At 44.8% G+C, this 21,250-nt stretch overlaps 1 protein-coding gene across 1 annotated transcript in view; it reads left to right on the forward strand.

Annotated features, from left to right (window-relative positions):
• SLC12A9 (solute carrier family 12 member 9) overlaps nt 1–21,250 on the forward strand; it is a 194,250-nt gene that overhangs the window by 49,198 nt on the left and 123,802 nt on the right. Inside the window, exon 2 of the mRNA XM_085639354.1 lies at nt 1,133–1,372. Within this exon, the coding sequence (XP_085495480.1) occupies nt 1,168–1,372 (205 nt within the window). The 5' untranslated portion in view covers nt 1,133–1,167. The remainder of the gene's footprint in view (nt 1–1,132; nt 1,373–21,250) is intronic.

The following is a 21,250-nucleotide window of genomic DNA, read 5'->3' on the forward strand; positions in this document are numbered from 1 at the left end:
GGTGCCTTGTCAACTTACACATCTGGCCCGCACTGTAACCCCCATACCGCTCCTGTGTCCACATTTTGTATACTGTGTGGGCGCTCTGACTTTGCCCATCCGGCCTGCACCTTCCTCGCATACCTATACTGTCTGCCTTATGAAATGTCTTCTTAATGAGCTACATACATGGCTGCGGTACTGAATCAACAATTCTAAAACTAAAAATAACAGAAGATGAACTCCCATTTAGACAATGCCACTTCTTATAGACCTTCTGGCAGCATTTGACATAAATAACCATGAAACTCTAATTGAAATACTGAAAGGACATGGGTGTAAAGAGGACCATTCTGAGCTGGTGTTCTTCTTACATGAAAACTTTAAGCTACAGTTTTAAACTGGAGAACTCCTCTGTCCTATAAAGTGGGATATCAAGGTGTTCATTTCTGGTACAGCATATAAGGACGGGAGTGGTGGAGCGCTCGGTTCCAGGTGTGGTCATTGGAAGATGAAATTGCTTCACCTGCTGGTTAGTGTAAAGCGGTACTGGTGGGGGGCGACAGTGACCTCCGGGTCTCCTCCTTCGAAAGAGACCAGCTCCGTCTCCCGTGCCTGAAGTTTGATTGCACATCCTCAGCTGTTCTTCTTGTTCCTGGCATTGCTGAGAACAGAAATTGTTTTGGAAGGTCGCCAAATTGATGCCCGTCTGTGCTTCAGACAAGTATTCATTTATTTCCACCCTGCTACGGATGGGGGGGGGGGAGGGGGGTTGACGTGCAGTAGTCGCCATCTCTGCAATCTCATGATGTGCTGATTTCTATGGATGTTATTGCTGTATCTCCTGCAGATTAGAGTCGGGTTGTTTCCCGAGTCTTTCGCACTCTATTGATCTTTGCTGGCAGGCGAGCGGTCTTAAGTGAGTCACTGTTTGTCACTTGGAGACCTCTTACTACTTGTTGGCAGGACACCATCTTGTTGATCACTAACGCCATTGACGTGTACGTCTTGCAGTGTGTGTCCCATTTGTTGTGTTTTTGCTTCTAAATTGGTTGGCTGTGGATCCGCTCAAGCACGGGCTGAATTGAGAACGAGACAACCCTTTCCCTTCTGTGCATGTTGGCATCTTATGTATATTTCTTGTCCTCCACAGGGTGCTCGGCCTCCTGCCCTCAGTTTCCCACTACCATGTCGGAAAGCTCACCACTCCTCAATTACCGACTGTTCAGCTCGCTCGCCAGCATCACAGGTGATGATGTGCTGGGCAACCATGAGACCACCGTCAGCACCTCGGTCATCCCGCCGGACCAAAGCAAGAAGCTGTCCACGTTCTTCGGAGTGGTGGTGCCCACTGTCCTCTCCATGTTCAGCATTGTGGTCTTCATGAGGATTGGTGAGTATCCCCTTGGCCCTGCCGAATGACTGCTCAGGTTTCCACATCTCTTCCTTGTATGGTGACATTCCACATCAATAGCTTTTCATGTAAAGTGGTGTATCGTGTGACTTTTTGAGTGATTAGACAAATGGCATGTTCTGCACTTCTGCCCTTTAACTATGATTTTAACCCTCCACTAATGGTGAAGCTGAAGGTTTTTGAATACAAACACTGGTAAACACTTACCTATTCTTGCACTGAGGAATTCAAGAACTAGCTCCGGGTACTGTAATCGAATAGCCGCATCACTTTATTTTTTAAATAAATCAGTCCTTTTTTTTTTTTTTCTCCTTCAAGTATAGTCAATCGCTGGGTCTTCAGACGGTGTATAGGTTGAAGCTGCTCGAGCACATAGTGGTTGACAGTAGATGACGGTGCTCAGAGCTTAGATGGGATTGCGCCACTTACCAGTAAATTTTCTAGGAAGCTTTTATATTTTAGCAGCTGAAGCTCTATTTTGTATATTTAATCCAGTGTATATGTTTGAGATTACAAACCTGTCCGAACAAAAATGTGATTTATTTCATACGATGAAAAGGAGATTGCAGCAGACTCGTTTCACTCGGCAAATTGTGACACGACTGGTGACATCCGAGGACCACAGGAGACCAATGCACTACTTCACCTTAAACCGAAGTGACATCCTCTCTACTCTTTCAGCCTGTTTTGAAAGCACAGAGATGTCATGAAGAAACTCTTGGTGCAAAACGTATTGACAGTAATCTCCTTTTGAATTATAGGAAACAAAAGCTTAGATTTTACAACCACATTGTTGTTTGGACCAGTAATGGATGCCCATAGTGTAGATGCATATAGTGGAATATATATATGCAAAAGAATACTTCAGCTCAGGCTCCACAACAAATTTATGCAAAAACGTGGAACACTTCAGAGAAGGGTTTTTAGTGGTCAGAGAAAATTCTTGGCGCTGTGCTAGTTAATGCAAGTGTTTGGATGAACAACAAAGCAGTATGGTGCAACCAGGTGAGGGGATAAGCCCTATAACCCCTCACTTTTGTGTGGGTAAAACCTTCACAATGATAAATAAAGCAAAAATCTAGGCACACATAATAGTAGACAAACCGTATGAAGGTAGACAAACAGTATGAAGGTAAATACAAGCAATACAGTGTAGTAGCCACAATTTTGAAAGAAATATCTTCAGATGAGTCAGATAACGGTCAGTCTTTTAATTTCTCTTTGGTTTAAGAGCCAACGAACAGAAGAAAACCAGCCGACACATATTTAGTCGCAATTGGAAAATAATTCCGCGACTTCCTCATGGCTGTAAATAGAGGATAGTTGTCTTGGTCGTCGCTCAGCCGGTGATAATTCCAACCCGGCTGGGCTAAACACTCGAGCAGATTTGGCTGACTCTAGGGGTACCAATGTGCCGTGACAAAGAACATCCGGCACGTTCTGATCAAGTCCTGCAGTGATGGGCAAGGATTATTTATAACCGGGGTATCGGTAATGCTTTGCTGTGGATGCCGTGAGGGAAAAACTGTATATGAGCGATAAATCCAGTAACGTCAAAGATCAGCAGCGTGTATGCCAGGACACCTCACGACCGATCATTGTGTTGATACCCCAGTTATAAATAATCCTTGTCCATCACTGCAGGACATGATCAGAACGTGCCGGATGTTCTTTGTCACGGCACATTGGTACCCCTAGAGTCAGCCAAATTTGCTTGAGTGTTTAGCCCAGCCGGGTTGGAATTATCACCGGCTGAGTGATGACCAAGACAACTATCCTCTATTTACAGCCCTGAGGAAGTTGCAGAATTATTTTCCAATTGCGACGAAACGCGTGTCGGCTGGTTTTCTTCTGTTCGTTGGCTCTTAAACCAAAGAGAAATTAAAAGATTGAACGTTATCCGACTCATCTGAAGAGATTTCTTTCAAAATTGTGGCTACTACACTGTATTGCTTGTATTTACCTTCATACTGTTTGTCTACCTTCATACTGTTTGTCTACTATTATGTGTGCCTAGGTTTTTGCTTTATCATTCAAAACGGTCCATTTAAATGTGACTTTGGCAGCTAAAGAGACCTGTCTTCTCAATCACTGACAGTCTTTCTCTCTGTTAAGGGTTTTCCAACTTGAAGTGGTTGACACTTTTGAGAGTTATACCTTCTGGCCCCAAAAAAAAATGGAAAATAGGAAAAATATTCACTTTAATGTATGCTGGAGCCAGCATTTCCTATGGTTGTCCGCAGACCAGTTGAAATCTACATATTCACTTTTTCTACTTGTACCTTGATTCTGAAGTAATTCCTTCCATTGTCGCTAGACGGTGCAGGCTGCTGGATGACCATGGGCACTTTTGTTTTCTATTTGCCTTCGCACTCCAGTTTCCTTTTTTTTTTTGTTCTTTAATGTAATTGAGATATCGCTTACATTATTTTGCACAAGATGGGATCTCAAAATGCATTTGGCTTTCTGTGCACTGTCCATCATTGTTGGAGAGCTTGTTAATGACTGGTGTTTTGTTGCACAAATGTGTCATTTGAGGAGGTGTTTCATCTGCCATTCGTTGCATAAAAGAAACGATTAGTAAGTGTTAGATTATCAGTTGCATTTGCATGTGGTACAATTATGTTATTGTTGGTAAATTATGAGACCCTCTTCTTATTATTTATTTTTTCTTTTTTTTTTTGGTTCTGTTTAGAACAAACCTCTGATATATTCTCCCCGGTAAGGGGTCATGGGATGACAATGATGGGAATCTGTAGGCCAGAGGAGGACTCCAAGTGTGGCTATAGAAGTTTGGAAGTTTATCAAGTTGAGGACCCAGTTGTCCATTACTGAAGAAATTAGGGAAATGATTCCCCCCCTTCCCTCGGAAAACAAACCCCATCCCAGGATTTCATTAGCTCTGTGTAGAGCTGTGGTTCCTTTGGCAGACTCATCCGTCCATTCACCAACTCCTTCTGCTGGCTTTTAAACTAGGATTATCAATGCTGTCATTGTTAGACATGTCAGGGATTGTAGCCTTCATAACACCATGTGGTACTACACTAAACGCACATTCATGGGATCTTTTCCTAGATGTATTGCTTAGAAGTCAGGTCAAGCTCTTGAGGTTCAGGCTACCATGTTTAATGGTTCATGATGTAGGTTTGTGAGGAACAGATGAGAAAGCACCAGGTATGTGGATTTTCAAACATCTACAATTCGACTAAGGATTGTGTACACGAATAACATCAGTTTGTGAGCATTAAATTTGGTAAGAGCTGCTGCTTTCTGCTGCTACATGGTATTGATTCTATGCAGGTCTTACCAAAGTCTTACTAAAGTCTGCTGGGACTTACTGCTGTACATGCCACCTGTCATTGACTGTAAGCAGTGTTTGATGGCACTTGCTGCTGGTGCTGCTTGTCATCATTTGTATACGGGTCTTGCTACTTTCTGAAGGTGATTCTTGCTGAGGGTTCGAACTGTTAATGATTGTACACAAGTATTGATACCTGCTACTGGTGCCATCCATCGTGGAATGCAAACAGGTCTGGTTACTGACTGCTGAGGTTTTTCTGCTGCTCCTGGCACGTTCATTGATTGAACACGTCTCATTTGTGTCTGCAGGGGCCTCCTTCAGCTGATGGTACCAGTCACTGATTGTATAGGTGTTACTAGTATTTGTATGGGCTTTCTACTGCTGATGCTACCGGTCTGTGGTTGATCTTTGGGCCTGTTAGGATTTGTATGGCCTTCCTGTGTGGATGCTACCGATCATTGATTGTACACAAGTCTTGTTAGTGTCTGAAGGGGCCTCTGCTGCTGGTGTTGCCAGTCAGTGGTTGTTCCCAGGGCTTGTCGGAGTCTGGCGAGCTCATTGCTGAACTTGTTAGCTGATATTGGTCGCATATCTTGGTGGTGCATGCAGCAAATGTTCCATGTCCTGGACTGCTCACTGGTAATGATGGTTCCTGCTGTTGTGACCTTTGTTGCTGAATGTACATAGGTCTTGTTGGTGTCTGTGTCTTTCAGTCTCATCTGCTGTGAGTTTTGCGCAACAGTCTCTGCAGCTGTTCTAGTTGTTAGGTCTCTCTGCATTCTCTGTGTTTCTGGGTGCTGGTGGTGGTGGTGGTGAGCAGTGAGGTTTCGACTCCTTCCTCCTCGGTTGTTTTGAGTTTGCGGCGAAGCAATACTTCCTGTGATAGAGATCCTCTTTCACAAGTGACATTTCCTTTATAAATATCCTGACAAGAACTGATAAGACATCCAGGTGGTAACCTCTGTCCTGTGTATATTTCGCTTCTCTTTAAAATGCGTTTCAAATACACCTCTTGGTTGGTGGCCTAGTTGCCTCCAAGATCTTGTTTCAGTTCCTCTGAAGTGCATACTCTGTCATAGAGGCACAGGCTCATTTTCTTCAGTTACTTTTATCTTCCCTATTTAAGGCAGATGCTTATAGGTTGCGCTGTTTCTGAGCTAATCCCATTCTGGTGGTGGGAGCACAGTACTCTTCAGACCCCAGCTAGTACCAGGGATTCCACGGACATAGGGTTGCTCGTTGGCAGAGCACAAAGATCTAGGGTCCCATAGAAGTGAGACATGATGGGCTGCATGTAATGGTAATGTTCATTCTAAAAATGATGCTTCCCCAATGTTGGTCTTCATCAAAGCTAGCAGGTTAATGGTTAATAGAGATCTAAGTGAAACCTACTGAAGCTTTTTATTATTTTAATGGACTTATGGGTGGACTGATGGTCCCATGGAGCATCAGGAGTGACTGTGCATCTCCGAGACTAGCACAAAGAATGGGGGCACTGGTGAATGAACTCCTATTTTCCTCCCTCCCCCAATTCTTTCCCCCTCTCTTGCAATTCGTATCCCCTGATCTCTTTTAATGTTTTTGTAAATGCTTCCTCTTTGCTTCTTGCACAAAGCATCCTCTTCATCTGCTGGTGTTCTTGCCTGAGGGTGTGACCGTGGCCATGCTAATAGATGTCCTGTGACCAGGAAAGTAGGTCTGATGACGAACGCCTGACGCAGACCTCTGCTGATGGCGTGAGGGAGATCTGCTTTGATGAAATGTGCCCTTTGCAATTTAGCATTACGCATTGTTTTATTCATGTTATATGTACCGCATACCCTCGAAGTTCAGCTAAACACATCTCTGCAGCACTTTGTCGGGGGGAGTGAGCACTATATAAATACTCATTCCCTACCATATTGTACCATGGCAGGCACGGTAAAAGTAGCAACAACAGGTTCCAGCGAAGTAGGAACGCCATCAGTTATCACCGCAACAGGAACAATAACAACTGCCACAACAGCAGTGCCAACAGCTACCACCACCTCAAGAATACCACCCGCAGCAACCCCTGCCACCAAGGTAGCAGCAACATATCGGGATTCTCGAGTTCGGAAAGTAATGAGGCACATGTTGAGATGCAAGTCCACCAGTCTTCCTCCTAATGGAATCTTCACAGCCAGGATATTTACCATAATTTTATTAGGCGTAATGGAAGAGAAGCACACACTGGAAGCTGCTCGGCTTTGACGGTCTCTGTTGGTGAAACCCCCTTCCGGCATCTTCGGAGACTTAGAGGCTTTCGTCACCTGCCTTTAAAAAGCCAAGTCCTACAGCGTGGCGGTAATGGACTCCTAACAGTACAGTGATGACTAGTCGATACCAGTCAGTAGGACTCTACATAGATAACAATCTTTTATTAAAACTGGGTGTAACCTATGATAAGCAGGCAGAAGCTGCAAACTTTGCATGTATTCTGCTCTTCAAATAATCCTTCGATGGGATGGTTGACAAGTTCCAGGTCATTACAGGAATCCTACTCGCGGACCAGCAAGAATCTGTGAACCACAGTGCGTCTGTCAGATCAAAGGCTGAGACCAGCAAGGCATGGAGCATCAAGGCGGTTAGGTGACAATAGGACTTCAAAGGAAACCAGAGAAGGGGGAAAAACAAAGTACACAGGACATCTCACAGTGAGCAAAACACCATCTGCAGTGGGAACCATAGAAAGTTGTGCAGTGACTTTTTTTTTTTTTTTCCTGCTCCCTCTGCTTACACTGTTGCAGAGGCTTGACCCTTTTACTGGTTTTGATGTTTAACCAGTTTCTGAGGCTTTTGCTTCTCCGTGCCCCTGAAAGCCTGCCCATGCCTACTGTACCATAGCCACTACAGACTGGTCTTCCACACGATCTGTCCCTTTGTCAGACTGAATGATCATGCAGTAGCACTTGGTTTTACTGCTCTCCAGATTTTCCTCCCTCTCCTTGTTCTCGCATGGATTCAGACACAACAGCAGAGAACACAGTAGTGCGTCTTTGCAAGAAAAACAAACCAGCACTGGCAAAGCCAATACAATTGGGTTTCATGGGCTAACATATGTGCACTCAGACCTCCCGAAATGCGCACAGGCTATTTATGCCTCATCTCTATAGCCTGTCTATTTCTGTGCCATCTGTGCCTTATTTCCCAGGCTTATGGTGCCAAGAAACAGGTTACAAAGTGGCATACACCATTGGTCTGTATTTGTTTGTGCATGCCTCCGTGTACATGCATTATACCATTAAAAAGCCAGTGTTCATATATTTAATGCTTCATACGACACTGCTGTCGTTTTCCAAGCGCTGTTCATAACCGGTATTCCTTTTGCCCAAATGTTTTGTATTTTACTTTACCCAAAGTGGAAGAATGGAATTCCATTCTCGTCTTTCAGCAGTGGGTGTCCAACTTTTAGAGCCATGCTGCTGGTCCTGTCCTTTGGAGATGCTGGTAAGTAGGAGCATGACCTTAGTGAATCTGCTCTAGTCCGCTATGTCCCAAATCCTGCCATCAATCTCTTATTTTGAAATAAGATTCCCAGTCCCCTTGACAAAGCCTTCAGGAGTTGTTGCCACATAAGGTTCCAGACCTCCAAAGGAATAGCACTTGCCCTAAGGAGCAGAGCATAACATAACATGTATTTGTTAAGCGCACACTCACTCCAGCAGTTGCATCTTGACGCGGCCTCACTCGGGCTGCTGAGTTGAGTGATATGGCAGGCCTGACTGGCGGGTGCTCGTCTTCAGCAGCTGCAGCCTCTGAGCCTGGGGCAGGTTTTCTGCTCTGGTGTTGATGATGGCTCTTTGAAGAATAGGCTGCCTGTTGGGCAGTGGCAGCACCAGTCCTTCAGGCACAATACATGAGTGCCGTACAGTATGCTCTTGTTCTGACTTTGGTTTCTTTACTCAGTTCTACACATGAACTGCATTCTGGGAGACTGGATGACCCCCCCCCCCCACCTTCTCTTTATGCTTTGAGCCTGCACCAGCTTTGATCTGGATTGCTGCTAATGCCCTAAAACTAACTGGGTTCTCCTCCGACAGTCTCTTCTCCTTCAAGGCCAGCTATTCTCCTTTCCTGCCTGAGAAGACTGACTTATAGGCACTAGGCAGATGTGTAGGTTCCCCAGCAAGATGTGCAGACTCAGTTGGTGTCCCCTCACCTTAGGAAGACTGACTTCCATTCAGACACCTGGCGTAGTCTCAAAGCAGGTCCCAGAGGACTCTGCAGAGCACCCCTTCCTTCGCTAAGAAGAACTTGGAACTCGAACGGTTTGGGTCTCACTTTTATATTTGTTTTACAGATGGGATATGAATCCATTGTATAAAGTCCTCAAAGCAGGTTGGGATGTTTGCCTTTCATGTGTCGTTTTCTGGTTTTAGAGCAGACGCCTCTTTTGTGCAAGGTGATGAATCTCATAACCTGCAGTGATGAAACTGGCTCCAGACAAGAGCATCCACAACTTGGGCACAAAGAAACGTGCAGTCTCTGCACCTGGCTGTCAACGGTCTTCATGAAATAGTACTTTGAGACAGACAAAAAAGATGAGTTTGCCTAGAATTTTTCTCCTCCCTAACTAAAGAACCTGCGTCTTCACCCCTTCCATCCATAAATAGCAGTACATAGGAGGCAGAATCTAATCGGCAATACTTCCTGGAAGGAGTGGGGTGGGGCTTTCTCAATCATCCCTCACTTCTCCACTCTCCAGCCACAGCTGTTCAATCTGTTTGGGAAACTCTATGTATCTTCCATCTTATGCTGTACTAACCCTGGGGCAAGATATAAAGATGGCAAGAACTAAAGATGCAAAAAGGAAAGAAAGAAAGAAATAAGGAAAAGGCAAAAAAAAAGAAGATAAGTAGGCAGGAGAGAATGAAAGAAAGAAGAAAGAAAGAAAGAAGAAAGAAAGAAGGAAAGTGAAAGCAGGCAAACAGAGAATAAGAGTAGGTGAAAAGGAAAGACGGCAAAAAGAAGGAAAGGCAAATGAAAGAGGATTCACAGTATAAAATATTGGTTCATAAAACTCAAATTACACTGCACTTCTGTTTAAAATTGTTACAAGTGTGCTGCAAATTAACCACCACAATGTTTGGCTTTCTTCCTGGGCAGAGTCTAGTAAGAAAAATTGGTGAAACAGAGTCTAGGAACATTATATGGAATGCTGTGAAATGGCAGCAGTCAACTTCAAAAGGAATTTACAACCGCATTGGAAGGAGACCAGAACAGATAATGCTGAAATGTGTCCTGTGCTCACTTTATATGCGTCCTACGATCGCATCGGGCAACACTGCCACTAAAGGGAACTCCTTGGGTGCGGCTGTACACCTTGTGAAAGAGCAAAATGCAGTCACTCAAAGTGCCATTAACCAGAGGCTTAAGTAGGCTGCCCCACTGCCCCATGCTGTATGCCCTGGTGGGTGGAATCAAAATGGGGATGACACAACAACAGTTGAGTGGATGAAGCGAGCTAACTGAAAGCCCCTTTAAGTAAGTATATTATACAATACATACTATATTATTAAAATCAAAAGGTCTTGGCTAACCCCAGACCTAAAAAGGGGCACTCTAACTATACAACTCTTCATTTCAAATTAAAGCCAGTACTTTAGGCTTGGCACCCAGGGGACCCCTGACGGGTGTTTCCATTGATCTTTGCCCAAGCGTTCATTTCATTTTCCTGATTCTTAATTTACCCTACCAGACCATACAATACTCAACAGCAATCCTACTCGACCTCCCCAGAAGGACCTACATCACACCCCACCTCAGGAAGCTACACTTGCTCCTGATGCAGCAGAGATGCCAGTTCAAGATGCTGACCCTCACATACAAAGCCCTGCACAATGAAGGACCAGCATACATCAACAAACCATGACCTTCCACCAACCGACCAGACACCTACAATCTGCCTCGCTTATGCTCGCAGGTACCCCGCCGGATCTGCCTAACCAATAGCGGAGGTCGCTCTTTCTCCCACCTGGCAGCCAAAGCTTGAAACAACCTTCAGATGCACCGCAGCTCCGCCCCATCGCCCAGCAATTCAGAAAAGGACTCAAGACCCGGCTGTTCAAATTTACAAACCACCTTGCAGCAGCTAGAAAACTCCAGCACCTTCAGACCCTCACGGGTGATTTGCCGTGCTTCATAAATACTGATTGAGTGCATTGGACTTTAGGGACGTTCTTAACAAAGCTAGAATTGCTTCTACCAGCAGAAATTGCAATTGGGGAGATCTATATTTTGCCTCTGTCATCTCAGCCTTATCAGTCGCTGTTGCGCCTGATCCCCTTGGTAAAAAGTTTTTTGTCTCAAACGTCCTTAGTCTGAGTTAGAGTTGCAACCAGACCATTGCGGAATGAAGAGACAAAATCCTCATCTTTTTATTGTTCTTCGCTCATAAACAGATGTAAGCTCAGAGTCTTTAGAGGCTGCTTGGAGTCTCAACCTTGTTCTTCCCAAACTCATGAATCCAATTTTGAGGCCCACAAGCCTGAAATACTCTATGTATCCTATAAAATAGTAGTGCTGATAAGCTTCTGGGTTGGACCCAGGCCTTTTTTTTGCCAAAGAATAGATATAGGTGAGGCTTTCGGGCACATTTCAGAATGGGTAAATTTGCCTTTTAGGAATTGGGATTGCTTTGGAGGCAAAAAAATCAGCCCAAAGCCCAACACAGTTGCTTTTATGTGTACTGTGAGGGGCTGGACAATGTAATTACCTTAATGAGAATTTTGTTTAAGGTAAATAAGTTTTCCTGGAGCTCTGTCAGTGCTCTTGAAAACTACCTGCAGGTTCCTCATGGCACTTGAGCTGGTGTGCACTACACACAGGTAATTACATTGTGGACACCACAAGTATTCCCAATTTTATGCATTCATCACTGAACAGAACAAGGATTGCTTGTGCTGCAGAGCATTTGGGATTTTTTTTAATCGCAGGCAGATAGAGCAGCGGGTACTGTGGATAAAAAAAAAAATAAAAAAATATATATATATATATATATTTCCAAAAGTTCCCCCAGAGATGAGGCCGCACTCCTAGGCAGGTAAGCGTCACCACTTTTATTAAGAAAAACGGGTTGCTTCTCACCCCCTTTAAAGCCCCCTGGCCTGACGCGTTTCAGGGAACCCTTCCCTTTCTTCAGAGGCCACACGCTAGCCACCTTGTCCTGTGCTGCTACAATATCTATATATATATAATCTCTCTCTACTGGCGGTCGCCAGTTTATAGTTAGGACCGTGTTTCCATAGGAAATCCACAACATTCTATTTGGAATAACTTTGCGCCGGTTGACGAATCCTCGCGAAATTTTCAAAATAGATGGGGCGCTCCGCTCCGCTCCTACCCTGAAAGTCTCGGGGGGGATTCGTCAAGCGGGGGCTGAGAAAAAAGGGGGGTCCCAAAACGCGTTTTCCCCACGCAATTTTCCATAGGGACCTTTAGTCCAAGGTACAGCCCGAACGGCTGAACAGAATTACTTGAAATTTGGCAGAGAGGTAGTCCTCAGGTCAGGGAAGTGCCTTTTGCAGGTCTGGTGTCAATCTGTTCAGTAGTTCCTGAGAAAATCAAAAGTAAAATCATATATATATGTGGGCGGAGCCTAACCACACATCTCATCCTGAGATCTGATTGGCTTTCAGCACTTCATCCAAGAAGTGTTGGCAGCCATCTTGGGACCAATATACATGATAGCACCTCATTAAAAAGCATTGCAGTTAATAGAAGGTTTTAAGACTTTAGTTACATTATAAATCATTTGTTGATGGTACCATACTCATTTTAGGAATTGTGGTATGTTCTAAGGTGATTTCACCATGTGAAAAAGCCTTTTGCTGGGATATCATGATTGAGAGAAAAATATTTTCTCATGCTTTTTCCCCACAGAGGTTTGGAAGGTGATCTATAAGCTAAACTGAGAGCATATTTTCTGTAAATTCACATTATCTTTCTCAGTCATGTGAGAATGAAGTCTGACATTCTCAGTAAAACATGTACATCCAACAAGGGCAGAGACTGTCAGTTGATTCCTTTGTGTTCTACTGCAGCTTCCCAGAGTGTTCCAAAGAACAACTAGAGCGCTAACAGTCCTACTTATGATAAACATATGGCACACCTGAAGCCATCTTGCTTGGATTAAAGTGGTAACTCTTAAAACATTTAATTTAAAAAGGAACAAAATGAGGGGGTTCATTTTTCCATAAAAAGTATGATTAGTGCTGCAGAAAGAAAAATTAGGGCACATTTTGAGTGACTTCTCAAATCCTCTTCTATTTCATTAAAATATTCTGACATGCAGACTGAAACATGCACTTTCAATACCAGCAGCAGTTTTCCCTGGTGAGCAGTAGCTTTACTACAGTGATCTAATGAGCAAAAAGAGTGCTAACATTCTGAATTTATGGCAAATGTGAGACACATCGGAATGCCTTCTTGATGGAATCAAAGTAAAAAACTGAAAGTATTTCCTTCTGAGGAGACTGCAGTAAATGAGGAAATTAGGAAACTTCATAACAAATAAGTCTCCCAAGATGGCCACCAGAGACAAAAGAGCCCAAATGTAGCCCAAATATCACCCAGATGTAGCCCAAGTATAGCCCAATGACAGAATGTCCCAGAGTGTTCTTAAAAACAACTAGAGCGCTTACTGTCTTCATTATGACAAAAGTATGGCACACCTGAAGCCATCTTGATTGGAATAAACTGGTAACACTTAAAACATTTAATTTAAAAGAACACAATGAGGGGGTTCATTTTGCCATAGAAATTATGATTAATGCTGAAGAAAGAAAATGAGGGCACATTTTGAGTGACTTCTCAAATCCTCTTCTATTTCATTAAAAAATTCTGACATGCAGACAAACATGCATTTTTAATACCAGGCGCAGACTTCCATGGTGAACAGTAGTTTTACTACAGTGATCTAATGAGCAACTAGAGTGCTAACATTCAGAATTTATGGCAAATGTGTGACATATCTGAATACCTTCATGATGGAATCAAAGTAAAAAACTGAAAGCATTTCCTACTGAGGAGACTGCAGTACATGAGGCAATTAGGAAACTTCATAACAAATAAATCTCCCAAGATGGCCACCGGAGACAAAAGAGCCCAAATGTAGCCCAAAATCACCCAGATGTAGCCCAAATATAGCCCAATGACAGAAGTGTGCAAAACACTTATTATTTGTTGTTTTTGCAGTGTTATATAGTGCAGACTTGTCAGGTATTGGAGTGCTTTACATGAGCATTGGTTACATCACACAAGAACAAATTAATTTTGGTTGTAGACATGGGGAGACTAAGTGATTTGACCAGAATCACAGAATGTCGAGCTGAAGCAGAAACTCCAACCTGGTTCCCCAGTTGCAAAGTCTGCAGTTCTGGAAGTAACACCACAGCCTCTCCCCTAAGTGCAACATTTAATCCAGTGGTCAACTGGATAAAAAAACATAAAGATAACAAATAATTTAAAAGTGCTTTGTCGCTATTTGAAAACTCAGAAAATATGTCCTTATTTTAGTCTTTAGCACTAACCATAATTTTGATGCCAATAAGACCCTCTCATATATGTAATTTCTAAAGGAAATGCTCTAGGTATTACAGTTTTGATTACAACAAGATGACGTCAGGCGTTCCACACTTTTGTAATAAATATAGAATGTTAGCAATCTAGTTGTTCATTAGGATACTGTTGAGAGGCAGAGGCCAGGGGCACGGACTCTGAAAATTGAAGGCAGGTAGGAGGGTGCAAAGGCAACAATTTAACCACACTGAGCAGGCAGGTAGGGCCGTGGCAGCACAACAGACTATGGAGGGCAGTGGAAAGGGGGGCAGGGGCAACAAACCAACAATACAGGACTTGCAAGAGAGGCTGTGGCAATGTAATAGACCATTGTGGGCAGAAGGAAGAGGCAATGGTAGTACAACCATACATGCCAACAGACCCGATTCAGCCAGGAAACGTCCAATGTTTTTAAGCTCAAATGGGCTTTATTTGATCTGTCTCTTGTCTACAATCTCCTCTTTTTCAATGTAACTCAAAGGGGAAAATCAATACCCCAGTTTTTTTTCAAAATCTCCCTCTTACCAAGTTCAAAATGTTCGCAAGTATGGTACATTGGATCATGGAAGGAAATAGGGTAGGGACATGGACTTGGATAACAGAGGACAGGAGGGACATGGAGAGGTGCACCAAACTGACCCTGCAGGGCAGGCATCAGGGTTTGCAGCAGCACAATACACCACACAGGGCATGCGGGACGGGAGTGCAGCACAACAATCCATAGAAAGCAAGAGGGAGGGGACAGGACCATGCACATGGACAACAGAGAACAGAGGGGCAAGAGGCAATGGTAGCTAGCTGACCATAATGGACAGACAGGAGAGAAAGTTGCAGCATAACAGACCGTAAAGGGCAGGAGGGACGGATCAGGGGCATTACAATGGAACAGACAAGCCAGGAGGGAGGGAGTAGGGGTCTGCACATGTAAACAGAGGGCTGGGGGCAAGGGGGCAGGGCAGGAGCAGCAAGATAGCCATGGAGGTCAGGCAGGATGGGCACTAGAAGCAAGACACACCATGAAGAGCAACACTGAGACTGTGATGGCATACACACAGACCATGGAGGGAAGGTGGGAGGGGGTCAGGGGCAGCTAACTGACCACACAGGGAAGGTGGGAGGGGCCATGGCAGCACAGAAGACCATGCATGGCAAGTGGGAGGGTTAGTGGCAGCACAATGGCTATGATGGGCAAGAAGGAGGGTGCAGGGGCATGCACAAAGGACGATGGAGGGTAGAAGGGAGGGTCAGGATCTGTGCACAGACAAAGTTCAGGGAAAGGGGCCTCACAACAGACCGCACGGGGCAGGCAGGAGGAGCAGTTGCAGCACAACAGACCAGGGAGGGCAGAAGGGTGTGGCAGTACAATGGACCATGTAGGACAGTAGGAAGAGGATAGGGGCATGGCATGTGGACAGGCAGGGTGGAGGTTGCAGGGACAGGTTACAATTATCTGACAATGCTAGGCAGGTGGGAGGGGAGTGGCAGCTCAACAGAACACTCAGAGTAGATAGGAGTGGCAGGTCCATGGAACATGGTGGGCAAAAAGGATGGAGCAGGGGCATGCACAAAGACATCGGAGGGCAGGGGGAAGGAGAATAGGGGCAGCAAGCTAAGCACAGAGTTTAAGCAGGAGGTCAATGATGGGGCATAGAATTGGGCAATGGAGGGCATGAGGAGTGGACTGGTACATCATACTAAATTGAGGGCAGTGGCAGCACATCAGACCATGCATGGCAGGAGGGAGGAGGCTAGTCCATGGATTCACACAACAGAGGATAGGGAGGAGGGGGATGGGGCAGCAAGCTAACTGTTCAGAGAAGGCGGGTATTAGGAACTTTATTGTTTTTAAAACGTGTGTCTGTGCGAACTACTTAAAATATGAACAAGTATGCAGCATAATCTCACTTTTATTCAGGAAGAAGAGGACGTTTGTGACTGTGACTCCGGGCTCACTTGGCAGAAACACCCCCTGACCCTCCACCCCCTATCGCAAAATGTAATGCCCTTGAAAAGGGTAGGTGAACACAGTGTTATATAGAACATAGTCCTGAGAGCATGATTGAAAATGAAAACTAGATATAGTGTATGATATAAACTATGCTCCAAAAAGTGTGCTATAGGATGAACCGGGCGTGAAATATAATATGCAATACATTGTGCGCAATTACAGATTCATTGGAGAGCGCGAGATAGCACAGGCACTAGCGCGTGCTATGCGATATGCGCCTTGGAGTGTAATATGCACAGGGCAGTGTTGTGTAACCTAACTAGTCTCTAAAGTTGTAATATAAAATATGTGCTGGGGAGTGTAAAGCTGCATATGCACTGTGACAAAGATATGGGTCCCAGATTGTAATATGTATGGCATAGCACTGTGCGTTATAACATAGGCATCGAGGAAGGCACGTTAGATGGGGCAATATAACCCGTCCGTAGACAAGTGTGGCATGACATATTCACGGGGTGGTGTTACAGTGCACATGGGCTAGAGAGTGTCATAGCATATGCACTAGCTAGTGGAATACAACACAGAGGTGTGTGGCACTCAACCGGCAATGGTGGGTGTAACACAGCATTGGGCTCTGCCAGGAGCGCGCTGTGACTCTCGTGATGTTCGTCCCCTTTCCAGAGAGTAAAATAAAAAGTATTACACATCCGGCAGTGGATGTGTGTTTTATTAACCGTGAGGGGGGTTTCTTGCATAGTTTTGGTCGAATTTTTGTCGAATCCCCTTTGAATGGCTTGGTGTGCATGTGTATTAAATGTGCCCGTCAATAGCTACCCATGTTTGTATAAATAAACGACAAGGGTGTCTACCGGGATTAGGCACGGTAGGGCATCAGACATGTCAGAGCTTCACTAGTGGTGTAAATACATTCCACGTGGATTCATTGTATGCATAGTCGCCTTTTAATGAATATCACGCAAATCGTCATGGTGATAGGTACGTACGGTTTGTCCAGCATGTCCTAGGTGTGTCTATAAATATATATTTTTTAAAAATAATAAAAAACAGTGGCCGGCCCTGGGGATTGGGGTCAAAAAAATATAATTAGGAGACAGGTCCTGGGGGATGGGGTCATCAGGGCCAATAAATTAGAATAAGAAGGGGAACCACACAGCCCCCCTTCTTAAAAAATTAAAATAAATAAAAGACTGGCATCGTGCCGGAGGCCACGCCCCCTCCTTGCAGCACTCTGCAAACGCGCCCCCTGGCGAATTGTAAGTTGGGGAATTAATTCCTCTTCAATACTGAGGGTCCCTGAGGGCCAACTAGCCCAACAGGCATCTCCAGTATGCGCCAGGGAGCTGCGCTGCAGACAGGTGTTCTGAGGCCAAGCCCCTTTTTACACCTCTCTGCAACACAGCTCTGTGGCGCTTACTGGAGGTACCTAGTGGTCTAGTTTGACCCTAGGGACCCTTAGGATTCAAGGGGACTTAATCTCTCAACTTAGAACAGCCACAGGGCGCATTTACACAGTGGTGAAGGGAGGGGACGGGCCTGAGTTAACGTGTGCAAAAACGCCCTGTGGCCTGTTTTAAGAGGTAGTTTTAATCCCCCTGCCCTATTATATACTAGGGGCTTACAGAGGAGGTCATGCTGATCACAGGGGGACCCCAACGCATAATGTTCCCTAGTGTATGTAGGTATTTTCACTGTATTCTAAGTGTCTTAACATAGCACTGGCTCTAGGACTGGTTAGTCAGACTCCGTTACCACCAGTATCCGTCTGAAAAAGTTGAGGGTACAGGATGATTTTGCAACAAGGCTTCTTTCTGCTCTTCTTTTTGTTCTTTCTGCACGTTATCCTTCTTCCTGCACTTTTCTTAGTCTTTGAGGACTTCTGTTGCTTCTTTCTGCACTTCTTTTTTTTCTTTCTGTGCATTTTTTCTTCTTTCTTCACATGTCCTATCTCTGTAGGCATAGTTCGAAATTAGCATTTAAAAAACCTTTGAAATTCACAGAAAAAACCATAGGTTTCAGGCACGTTATAGTTAGGAATTAGCATTCAAAAAACCTCTGAAACCTATGGTTTTTTCAGTGAATTTCTGAGGTGTTATAGTTAGCTGGACTTTTCACTTGTACAAAACCATTGAAATTCCCCCGTTATAGTTAGTTCAGCTAACTATAACTCACGCGCCCGCAATGCACTGCTGATGACGTCACATATTACATCACTCATGACATGGTCAGTGACATCACTCATGACATCACTGATGACATCTCAAATGACATCACTGATGACCTCATCCTTGTGATAGAGTGGCAGACCTCCTCTCACCCTAATATAACCTTTGATACACACATTCAAAAATAGAGACTAAAATTTTCAAAACGATGGACATACCAATACCAGTTACAACCACCTCTTCAGTAATTCTAAGATCCACGTACACATCCACTCATTCACAAACAGTCCTATACAGTCACTCATACATGTACTCACTCATCATATTTATTTATTTATAAAGTTTTATATGTACTCATACACCTATACATCCTGTTACACAATGCCACTCATCCATAGAGTTACTCACACACATAGTCACTCATGCTAATAAAGAATCAAACATACATTTACTTGCATATACAGTTATACACACACCACCACACTTACTGCTACGGAAACTTACACATACTTAGTGTTAGACCTGTCAGCCCTTTGGGTGGTCCCTCCTCATCATTATTTATTTTGTCCCACTTTTGCCTCAAACCCTGTTATACTTTTTCCTTTTTGGGAACCACCAGACTTTTTAGTGTTGATGCAGGGTCAGGGAGCCATTTTCCCTACCCCTGGAACTTCTGTCTGAGGGCCTGAGACACAAAATGGTGGCCACCTGTGACATCATCAGAACCCACTGGAGATTTCTAGAACCTTCCGTAACATTCTAGAACCCTGTGACAGTTAGAGGCAGTTTAGAATGTTGGGAGGCCATCTCAGAGTGGCAGTTGGCACCTGACTAGAGAAGAGAGAGGACCAGTTCAGAAGGAGGTCGGAGTAAGGCAGCAGGGGTGGAAACCAGTGCTTGGAGTGGGGTCCAGAAACCCACCCTTGATGCTAGTCCCTACTGACCAAGCCCAGCCTAGAGCCCTGTGTAGGATCAAGATCAGAAAAACCATCTTAAGGACCTAAATATTGTGAAGAGGCCTTAAAGAAGAAGACCAGCAAGCTCCTGACCTGTTTAGCGGTGTCCTCCTGGAGTCCTGACGTCGAAGCCTGGAGACCTGAGGCGGAGAAGCGGCGCTGACAGAAAGCAGACGTCGTACCCGGAGCCGTCAGAGGTCGATAGAGGGCGCCGACGGAGGTCGTGGAGAGGCACTGGAGGTCGAGTAAGGAGTCACCTGAGGTCGAGGTGAAGCGCGCCGGAGGTCGGGAGTGGAGATCGCACTCCGGAGACGCCGGAATCTGAGGTGAAGCGCGCCGGAGGTCGGGAGTGGAGGTCGCACTCCGGAGACACCCGGAAGCGGGGAGGCCGTGACCCTGTGACGCCGGAAGGCGACATTGAGCCGAGGCCGCCCAGCGACATCGAGCCGAGGCCGCCCAGCGACATCGAGCCGGAGCAGCCCAGCGACATCGAGCCGAGGCCGCCCAGCGACATCGATCCGGAGCCGCCCAGCGACACCGAACCGAGGCCGCCCAGCGACATCGAACCGGAGCCGCCCAGCGACGTCGACACGGCGCCGAGCGGAGCCGATCATCGTGAAAAGGGCAGTAAGTGGTAGAAAGGGCATCTGAGGCCCTGTGGAGCCCTAAAAGACCATTCTAGGGGCTAGAGGGGTGTTAGAACCAGCCTGAGAGTGCCAGGGGTGAACTGAGACTGGTGCAGTGACCTCTGTGAGGGGTTGTGTATTTTGGGAGAGCCAGATCCTTAGGTTACCCTTATTCTTCTATCTAGGTGGGACAACCCCCCCCCCCCCCCCCCCCCCATGTCATCCAAATGACCACAAGCTGTACTTGGGCATAGTAAAACCAAACTACCTCAGGAAAGTGATGTGAACTGTAATTGTCATTAATTGTGTTATTTAAGTTATTGAAGGTGCTTTATTTATTGACTGTATTTATTGTCTGACAGTATTTATTAGCCATTTGTATTTATTGCACCCCTATTTATTCCTTGCTTATTTATGACCTGATCCTATTTATTGAAACCCCACTGTGGTATTATTTATTTGACCTGCCCTTTTAAAGGAGAATCTTATGGTACTGTGTTTATTTTATGAACCCTGCAACTAAGAGAAAATAAGATAAAGACAAACTACTTTCTTTCATAATTTTTACGGTGTAGTGTCGTTTTTGGAACGGATGAACGCATGGTTATTGTGAGGGTGTGACGTACGCTTAACACGGTGCCTGACCCCCGACCGCTCGAGCCAAGCTACCATTGTGCTTGGAAACCTGGTGACTGCTGACCCGGTTGCCCGGTTTCCAACACTTAGTCTTTTAAACAATCACTTATAGAAACACATACTTATTCATACATGAACTCTTTCAATCTCTCACTCTCACATCCACTCACTTTTATACACCAATAGTCACATATACTAGTTTAAAACATATGAAGTTACTCATAAAGACACTATTGAGACAGTCATTCACTCACTAACACACCCATACACACACTCATCCACCCATACAGTCCTGCACACATGCTGTCTTCAACACATGCAAACAGTGAGTCACTCATTCATGCACCTCTGCACTACGTAATACCCCCCACCGAACCATGCAGACACTCAGACTGATACTCAAAAAACCAACTAATAACCTATATAGACACCCATGTAGCTACTCACCAACCCATGCAGCCACTTATACACAAAGTGAGAGACTGATACAGATATTTACATATTTAAACATTACTCACTAAGCCATGTATTCACTATGATACACTTAATCAGTCAGTTACACAATCAATTTTTCAAAAACAAATCATCCATTTAGACACTTATATACCCATTTATTCTTCCATCGACC

This window comes from Triturus cristatus, chromosome 12, assembly GCF_964204655.1.
Source record: "Triturus cristatus chromosome 12, aTriCri1.1, whole genome shotgun sequence".
Lineage (NCBI taxonomy): Eukaryota > Metazoa > Chordata > Amphibia > Caudata > Salamandridae > Triturus > Triturus cristatus.